The sequence below is a fragment of the Apodemus sylvaticus genome, chromosome 7, assembly GCF_947179515.1.
Source record: "Apodemus sylvaticus chromosome 7, mApoSyl1.1, whole genome shotgun sequence".
In the NCBI taxonomy this organism is placed as follows: Eukaryota; Metazoa; Chordata; class Mammalia; order Rodentia; family Muridae; genus Apodemus; species Apodemus sylvaticus.
The window spans coordinates 17,269,015-17,278,557 of NC_067478.1; the positions used below are offsets into that span (position 1 = coordinate 17,269,015).

The following is a 9,543-nucleotide window of genomic DNA, read 5'->3' on the forward strand; positions in this document are numbered from 1 at the left end:
CTCCTTTACAGTTTTCAAAACAGGGTAGCTCTGGCTGTCTTGGGCACCCAGAGAACCATACCTGACCGGTAGACCAGGCTGGCCTTGAATGCAGAGTTCTGCCTCCTCTCCCTTTTGTGCCAGGATCAGAGGTGTGCACCCCTCCCCCTCCCAGCTTGGGTTTATTTTCATCCCAAAGTCCTTGCTGCTATGTCCTATATTTGAGCTCCTCCTGGCCGGGCTGATGCTAGGCGAGATGAGGCCCACTCTCACAGAAACAGACAGCACTGCTCCTGCCTCACCTTCCAGGCCTTAGTGAACACCAGGACTCCGTTTAAAGAAAAAATAATATTTATTTGCAATATAAACAAAGTCCCGTTGCTAGCTCGGGATATATATATATATGTGTGTGTATGTCTGTGTTTGTGTGTGTGTGTATATATATAGATGTATGTAGGGTCGCAAACTTTCCTTCATAAGATCTTAGAGCAAAACTGGCCACCCTCTGGTGTACCCTCATTTACACTCTGACCCATGTTTCTGGGTTTTCTTTTTAAAAATGAGAGAGAGAGAGACAGAGACATACCATGTACAGAAGTTTTTAGTCAATTTCTCAACTGTGGCAAGTTTTTAAACTGCTTCCCTAAGAATCCCTGACAACCACCCCTGTGAGGTAAGATGTGGCCTCAGTCACTGCCCACTGAGGTGTGGGTCCCATCGGGGCCCCAGCACTTCCCTTTCCTCATGGTGCCCAGGAAGAAGCCAGGCTTGAGAAGCGATGGAACTGGAGAAGTGTTATGGAGCCGGGCTCTGTGCTAGGTCCGGGGCCTCTCCCTCCCACCGGCCAGTCCTCGCCCCACCTGCCCCGCCTCTTGGGCTGCAATAGATGTAGGTTGCCTACAGGTAAAAGGCAACACAGGCCAGGGCGGGCATGCACCTGGACAAGGGGGCCGGGAGTAGACCTAGACGAAGTCTCTGGCAGAGATGAGGGGCTGGGAAGGCTTTGTCAGGCACTGTGGGCCTCTATTCCCAGTTAAGAGACAGAGATGAGTGAGGACAGAAGTGGTGGACAACTTATAAAAGGGCCAGGGCCCAGCCCTCTGAGGGGCTGGGCCCAGATAGCTAATGCTGCTGCTTGGCACTCCCCTGCAGCAGCACCTCCAGTAGGACTTGGCAGAGAGGTCTGCAGGACTCTTAGGTTGGCAGGGGGGCAGACAACACAAAGACCACCAGCGCCCACCAGGCGCAGCTTGTAACAACGGCCCGTGCCAAGGCGGCACTGAGGTGGGCCGGGCCACAGGTAGGAGATGGTATGACCAGGGCCCTGATGCCTGGAGAGCGACAACCCACCCTTTCGGAATGGCCTGCTGGAGAGACAGACTTCACGCATGTGCAAAATGCATTTGGTCAAGAACATGGCGTTTGTCTTTTCCACTGAAAACAAAATACACTGATGGTTTGCTTTTGGAAACAAGAAAAGAAATTGAGAACACATCTACCCCCCCTTCTCTCTCTCTCAGAAAGGGGTGAAATATCGGTTTATACAATCCATTGTTGCATTTAGCCTGAAAGATAACACTTTGTTTTTTTTTTAAAAAAAAAAAGAAAGGAAGAGAAAAGAAAAACCAAGAAGAGCTTGAACACTCTCTGCTCCAGGGAGCTTGGATTTACCTGCCAAAAGTAGCAAACTCAGGTCTGTGTGTCTTTAAAAATAGCCAGAATGGCTGGGCCATCAGCAGAATGGATGTCCTCGGGGCAGACACAAGGCCCCCGCTGGCCCCCAAGCCACAAGTCTGAAGGTTGAGGCCTGTGCTCACTTCAGCAACATGTCTGGGAAGCCGAGGCCATCTGGCAAGTGCTGCCACAGGCAGCCTTACTGTGGGCCCTGCACAGGATGGCATGGGAGCTCAGCCACTGCTCAGCCTGGTTCTCTGGACGCAGGTGACATCTGTGGGTTCTTCAGGCCAGAGGGGCAGCAGGCTAGGAGCCCCAGCAGGCCCTGCAGAGGGCCAGGAGACCCCTGGTGCTGCGCCCATCTTCGTCATTGGGGCACATCGGGCCTCACGTGGACTCAAGCGTGTTGATTGGGAACAGGTTGTGGTTGGTGGGTGTGGAGAAGTAGAGCTGTTCCCGGGGGGCGTGGTTGTCGCAAGGGCTGCTGAGGCCCAGCGTCCGCTCGAAGTCCAGCAGCTGCCCCATGAAGTTGAAGTTGGGCGAGATGTTCGACTTTTTCCTCTTGACGAAGTCGTAGGCATCGTTGAGGGACAGGTTCATCTTCTGCATCAGGTAGGCGACGGTCACCGTCACTGAACGGCTGATGCCTGCCAGGCAGTGCACCAGGACACCGCACTTCTTGGAGCGGGCTTCATCTGAAACACAGGGACATGGGGGTCACAGTAGAGCCCTCTCCCAAGAAACCCCCAAGACAGGTGGGGGGCAGAAGGGTCACACAGAAGGACAGAGGCACAGAGGAGAACTCAGCAGCCAGCTAGCACAGGCAGAGGCTTCCTGGTAAAGCCCAGCATGGATGGAGTCCTGGAGGACAATACTGACCCCCCTGACCGCCACTGGGCCTCCACGTCCTCCACTTGGCAGCCTGATTTATAGCGACAGGGTTTCTCTGTGTAGCTGCCTCAGAACTCACCCTGTAGATCAGGCTGGCCTCGAACTCAGAAATCCGCCTGCCTCTGCCTCCTGAATTGCTGGAATGCAAGGTGTCCCCTACCACTGCCCAGGTGTTGCCAGTGCTTTTGTAGGGACCTGTGGCACACACCGGGGTTCACCAAGCACAAATTACTGTCACCCCTGGGCTCACTTCTAGTCCCACTGGGCCACAAGTGGTACACAGGGTGTCACCCACATCCTCCTGATGACACCACAGCCAGTCAGCCATTGTGTCAAAGTGAAAACGGATGTAGAAATGAAGCGACAAGTGCTCACAGAGGGTCCCTCCACGTCGCACCCGCTCCCCCCGGGACTCCCAGCACATCCTGGGATGAGGCACCCGTGGAAAGGAATGGGCAGCCAGGCCCAGCATGGCCGTGGACTGTACCCACTCAGCCTCCTCAAGACCCAGGGATGAGAATGACATCTCCTGCTACGGGCAATCCCTTTCCTCCCTTTCCTCCCCACTCCCTTCCAGGCTCCTCCAGGGCCACGGAGGGCACCTCTGCCTGAGACACACAACGTGACCTCTGCAAATACTGAGTGAGCCCCTGGACAGTGTCACTGGGCTCTTCACCCCTAGACCCCACAGCAGTAGCTTCTTTTTGTACCACAGCTGCTAGGGTCATGACCTTACAAGTGACAGCCCCGGGCTCCTTACGATCCCTGCCTCCCAGCCTCCTGGCCAGGCCCACAGCTGACAACTGAGGTTCTCCTGTAGGACACAATCACTGCTATTCTTCACTGTCTCTGGACCGGCCAAGCTCCCCTCACCATCTCTGTTCATCCAGGGCATCTACTCCTAAGTAACCAGTAGGACTGGCAGGCTGGCCGATGGCTCCTGGGACTAGGGGCAGGACAGGTGGCAGTTGTGGCCCTATAAGGAGTCAAGTGGTCTGACTTTGGAATTTGGGAAAGGGGTGAGGGAAAAGCCCTTAGAGTGACATAGTAGGGTCACCCCAGATGGCCCACGCTGAAACATTTCCTTAGAGCTTTGAGACTATGGCTCAGTCCTGTGTCAGGGAGGTCTAATTAGGGGGTGGGGGCGGATTCTTTCACATCATATCTGGGAACCTTCCCTTCCACCTCTGCATCCTGGACTCTTTCTCACCAGAAATGGAGGAGAGCTCTCAAGAATAAAACCATCCACAAGCCAGGCTTTAGTCCTGAGCAACCTGGGGTCCCTCTCTCTGTACCTTCCCCTTTTTGTGGGAGCCCAAATGCTGAGGCAGCAGCTCCAGCGCGCTTGGCTCCGTCTCCTGGGGCAGGGTTGGAAGCGCTAGGCAGCCCCTCCCCCAGACCTCAGCTTCCTTCCTTCCTCCCAGCCCGGGCACCTAGTTTTGGTTCCCAGTAAGCGGATGAGGCGGGGGAAGCCTCCCACTTCCTGTTGTTAAAGTTAGCCCAGCCCAGCTGACACTAAACGCCCTCAGCTGGACACAGTGGCCATCAATCTGGAAAACACTGCCCAGGTCCTCCCTTACCCTGACACTGGAGGCTGGGCAGCAGCAGAAGCACCAGGCTCAGAGCGCACAAGGTTTATGTTTATCCCGAGCCGGTGTCCTTTCCTGGCTGCCTGGTTAAGACCTGAGGCCAGATGAGATGACCTCCAGGCCCGCTGGCCAAGGAGGAAGCAGGAGGAGGAGCCTGAGTCAGCTGAGGTCGGGGACAGAGGCCTTCCTCAGGCCGCCCCCACCTTCTCTATGTAGGCAGCTAAGAGCACCTGGATCCCATAGAGACACACCAGAGAGCACCCCACGTCCCAAGCACCATGTCAGTTTAGGGTCAATCTGGTTCCCTGGGCTACCTCTTAGCCCTTTCGTAAGCATAATAAAGCCAGAAGAGGCATCGTGACAGTCCCATCCTACAGAGACACATGTGCCGAGGCGTGATGCAGAGAAGTGAGACCCGTGGGAGTCTGTGCGCTGTGATGTCTCAGCTTGCTACGCTAGAAACGACAGCAAAGCCAGAAAAACAGAGGGTGGACCACAGAGTGCATTAGGTACTGAGAGCTGGGGGAGTCCAGGATTCAGGGGACTGCTGCTCAGGTCCTAACAGGTAGAGGGGCCCGAGGGACTCCATGAGTCACTGCAAGCACGGGTACACCCACAGGCACACGCCAGCACATGCAGAGCACACACAGGTCTTGACAGGCCCAGAGGTACCCAGTTGGGCAGGGGCGACACCCAGCGTCCCTCACACACTTTGCCTCACCCACCCACCCACTCACCCACCCACCCACCCAGCCCAGACAAAGCCACCTACCAATGAAGCTGATGGCCTCCGGGAAGAACTGAGAGAGGTTTTGGCTCCAGTGGTCAGAGATGGGGATCTGCTTGTAGGTGAACTCGCCACCGTGCTCAAAGGCGTTGGGCAGGTTGGGTGTGACATTGAGGATGTATTTGATGCCGTACTTGCCAAGAACATCCAGGTTGGTAGAGTCCTTGGCACAGCCGAGGTAGAGGTAGGGCAGGATCTGGACCGGAAAGGCCGGCTGGCTGGATGGCACGGGGCTGCCATCCGACTCGGTGGCACTGCTGGGCAGCTCTCGGTCGGACTCGCCGTCCGAGCAGTCTGAGCTGATGCGCAGGCCCCCCAGGCCCAGCACGGAGGTGGGCGGTGAGCCGCTCGGCGAGGCCGAGCTGTCCACGTTAGTCTCGCAATGCTCTGAGTATTCCGTCTGGAACTTGTTGAAACCACCTGTGGTTAGGGCAAGATTGGGGGGTGGGGGCGTATGGTGAGTCAAAATGGGCCCCAAAAGACTATTGATGGCCAGGACTCCCCACGTCAAAGGCCACATACAACATGTCCACGGTCAAAGGACAATGTGACCATGCCAAATCCATCACGCGTGCACCCACTCATGTTCTGACCATCTAAACTATTAGCACTTCACAGATGAGGGGACCAAGGCCTAAGCTCTGAGCGGGTTCCATGACCGTTAAAGTATACTGGCCCTGTGGCTTGATGTAGATCACCTGGGGCCGGGTACCTCTTCCACATCTCCACATACACCAACACACACCTGAGTGCCCCGGAGTGGCTGATGGGCAAAGAAAGGCCAACAGTCCCACCACAGGCCAGCACCTGTAGGTCAGCAAACCCCTATTCCAGAGAGAGAGAAGCCAGGACACATATGGGCCAGTCAGAGGCAGAGGCCGTGCGACCACACTTGGGGAGGGTGGTAGGAAGTCCTTTTCCCCAGCAAGAGGGGAAACGGGTACTAGCGATCTTTTCGTCTGGAGCCCTTCCTCAGGACAAGCACCCACACACTGTATGTGACCCAAAGAGAGGGGTCATGGGGGCTATACAAGGACAGGAGAAACAAGGAGCATCATGCAGTTAGACATGGCCCTGCGGCACCCGAGGGTGCCGCAGGACTCCCCTCCCCTCCCTGCCTGTCTGCTGCCAGCAAGAGGCCATTTTGGAATGTTAATTGGAAACACCGGCTGCAGCCAATAGCTCCCCCCCAAACCCCCGGCCGCCAGCCTGCCTGCTTCCCCCTTCTATAAACTCAGGGGCAGTGAACTGAGGACCACTTCCCAACCCCCAACACACACACACACACACCTGAGCCACTGCCCACATCCTGCCTGAGTGCCTCCAAGAAGCCGCGATCCAGATTGATAGGGGACATACTGGGAAACCAACATAAACGGGCCCCATGCACAGGAGGGTGGGAGATACTGTGAAAGGTGCCTTCCCGATCTTAGCTTCCTAATGACACGAAATCCCAGGCTAGCCTATGGGCCCTGCTCCTTTCTGGGCTCCAGCAGCGATCTCTCCCCTCCTCCGAGCTCAGCCGGAGCCTGTGCGCTGTTGTCTACCCATCAGCAGAGAAAAAAATAAGTAGGAAAGGAAAAGTTGTCTCAGCCACTGAACGGTACTGAGAAAGAGGACACAGATTGGGTTCCCTGTGCCTGGCTAAATCCACACCTCAGGGGATGGCTCCCAGAAGGGCGGATTCGGACCAGGGGCGACGTGGCGCCCGGCCTGGCCAAGCGAGTGGAAAGGAAATAGCCTGCAGCGAGGGCGCCAGGGAGCACAGGCGCAGCCCCAATGCCGTCTGGGGTCTAGGTTCTGTCCTCACCTTGGAGGTAGTAGGCCTGGCAGCCGTCGTCTCGCAGCTTCTGCAGGAGCAGGCCGAGAACTGAGGCGGGGGCGCCGGGCTCCGGCTGCCACTCAGCCGTGGCCTCGTCGTAGAGCAGCACGGTGGCCGCCTTGCAGCGCGTGGCGAAGCGCTCCTTGTCGGCATGGTTGGGAATGATGGAGCGGATGGGCAGGTTGCCTTTGCGCAGGCGGCGCAGCATGAGACCCGGGATGGCCAGGTTGATGGCCGTCTCAATGTGCGACGATTCGAAGAGCTCGTGCGGCCGGCAATCCAGCAGCAGCAGGGACGCGCCACCGCGCGCCTCCAGCTCCTCCTGCAGCCACTCGGCGCTCTTGCAGGGCATGGCCCCCGCTCCCGTCGTCGCTCCCGTCCCGATGCCTGCGCCGGACCCAGATCCCGCACCGGGCTCCGACCCCGCCCGGGTGCCCCCAGCCGCCGCCGCCCCCGAAGTCGACATGTGCGCCCGCACTGGGGGCCCGCGGAGCTGGTTTTTCATGGGGATCCCGGGGCTGGGGCCGGGGCCGGGCAACCCAGCCCTGGGACGGCGCCCCGGCCGCGCTGGCCCCAGCCGCGTCTCCGGGCGCCCGCCTCCCGCCGAGCCGCGCGCCCGCCGCCCGGGCCTCCCAGCCACCGGCCTCAGTCCCGCCCGGCCGGCCCTCCGCGCGTGCCGCGGCCTGACAGCCCCAATTAAACCGCGGCTCCGGCGGCCGCGCGCCCGGGCGTCCTCCGGGAGGCGGGGCCGTGAGGCCGGCGCCCGGGCTTAAAGGCACCGCGCCTCCGCAGCCCCTCCCCCGCACGCGGCGCGGGAGCGCCCTCGGCCGGCTCCTGCGGTCCCGCCTAGCCAGGACCAGGCTACCACCTGCCCAGGGGCGAGCTAAGGCAGCCAGCCTCGCAGATCCCCTCTGGCTGAGCGCCTAGATCTGTGCCCTGCAGAAAAGCTGCACTGGGACCCCACCTAACATTTACAGAAGCAGAATTTCTTCAGGATTGGGGTAGAGGGGACGGTCACCCAGAGCCAATCTTCCCTTCCTCTTGTCTGTTTTCCTCATTCATCCTCTGATCGCGTTCATTCAACAAATGGAAACTGAATTCCTACTATGTGTCGGGCTGTGTTAGGCGGTCTTAGTTTTAGAGGACCGCATCATCCCCACCCCTGATAGCCATGGGTTCCAGACCTGAGTTGGAGGAACTGCTGAGGGAATAGGTGACTTGGGGGATGGTTCAGGACCGCTATCACACACCGCAGACAGACGTGGAGGAATTCGGAAAGGACTATCCCTGGGTAAGGGAACGCGAGCTCTTTAAGGAAGCTTTTACAAGTGCGGTGGCGACTAGCTCGAAGTGAAGCGCCACGTGACTTTCCCAATGGGGCGGGTAGGAGGGAGGGAGGGCTCCATAATCCGAGCGCTTCCCTTCACCTACCTCTCTCTTCATGCGCCAATCAACTTTCGCGGTAGGCGGGCACGCGCTCGGCAGATAGTCAATCACCGCCGAAAGAGGCTGCGGGGAAAGGAGGCGGGTCCACCCCAGCTGGAAGTGGGCGGGGCCTCGTCCGGCGTGGTGCTCGGGTTCTCGGGCGGGTGGGGCTAAGGAGCTAAGTGGCTCTGCAGGTAGGGCTCAAACAAAGCCGCTGGACTCCCGCGGCGAGCGTGCGCAGCACCTACCGCGCGGTTTTGACCTTACCTAGGCGGTCTTTCCCTTGGAGGGAGTTGTTCTTCCCAAGCCCCGGGTGCATTCTCGGAACAAGCAGGGGGGGCCAACTTCTCCATCCCGGGCTAGTCATTTCTGAGCCAACTTGACCCCAACCCGGGATTGAGGTGTCAGGGGTGTCCAGTCGGGCTGCAGTTTCAGACTTCATCTCCCACGTAAAGGGTTTTTGTTTGTTTTGTTGTTCTCAGCCGCAGGAGCCCTCTTCTACATTCACTCTCAGAAAGGTCGCAGCAGGGCAGCCAGGGAGAGTTTTGTTAGGAGGGGTTGTAGTTGTAAAGAACTGACCCTTTTGCAAGTACTGTACTGGACGCTGCTTGTAGACAGCTTCCAGAGTCCAAGTGCTAAATCCCAATCTGTCCTGCCACTTGGTGATGTGTGGTATATCTTGAGTACCATTCTTCCTTCTTGGTCTCAGTTTTGCCAAGCGCTAATTTGGGCGAGCAGTGGTGACAGGGTTTTCACTGTGTACTCTTGGCTGTCCCCGAATTCTCTCTGTAGCCTAGGCTGGCTATGAAGTCAGAGATGGCCTGGCACTTCTGCCTCCCAAGTGTTACCACGTCTGGGCTTCCTATAGTTTTTTTTTTTTTTTTTTTTTTTAAAGATTTAAGTGTTTTCTCTCCTTGTATGTCCATGCACCACAGAGGCCAGACAAGACTGCCGGGGCCCCTCACAACTAGAATTACAGAGGGTTATGAGGCTATGTGTGGTGCTGGGAATCAAACCCAGAGACCTTTCTTTTTAGGAGAAAGATGGGCTTGGAGCCTCTCCTCAGAGGATTTCATGATTTACTGACATGCTGTTAGGGGGACACGCCCAGAGGGGCAGGCCAGAGTCACATTAACAAGAGTCTCCTGCTGTCCTCAGGCAAGGCTGGGTCCTTTTGTGTGCAGGCATGCTTGCTTCTGAGTGTTTCTGAATGGAAAGGTGGGAAGAATTAGCTAGGTTCAGCCCAGTGATGGCTCCATTGAAAGAGACACCTTTGGGGTGCACCCCATGCCCTAGAAAAAGGCTAGAGAGCCTGCCATTCCTTATGTTAGCTGTGATCTCACTGGTTGGCCTTTCTCTCCTCTGGAGTCTCTCAA

The 9,543-nt window shown here is 57.5% G+C and overlaps 1 protein-coding gene across 1 annotated transcript; it reads right to left on the minus strand.

Annotated features, from left to right (window-relative positions):
* Window positions 1-312: 312 nt before the first annotated feature.
* Window positions 313-7,502, minus strand: Dusp7 (dual specificity phosphatase 7). The gene is made up of 3 exons (XM_052187403.1): window positions 6,731-7,502; window positions 4,906-5,340; window positions 313-2,348 (listed from the first exon to the last, which is right to left on the minus strand). Exons 1-3 carry the CDS (start codon window positions 7,245-7,247, stop codon window positions 2,041-2,043), a joined length of 1,260 nt encoding a protein of 419 aa, XP_052043363.1. The 5' UTR covers window positions 7,248-7,502; the 3' UTR covers window positions 313-2,040.
* Between the last annotated feature and the right edge of the window lie 2,041 nt (window positions 7,503-9,543).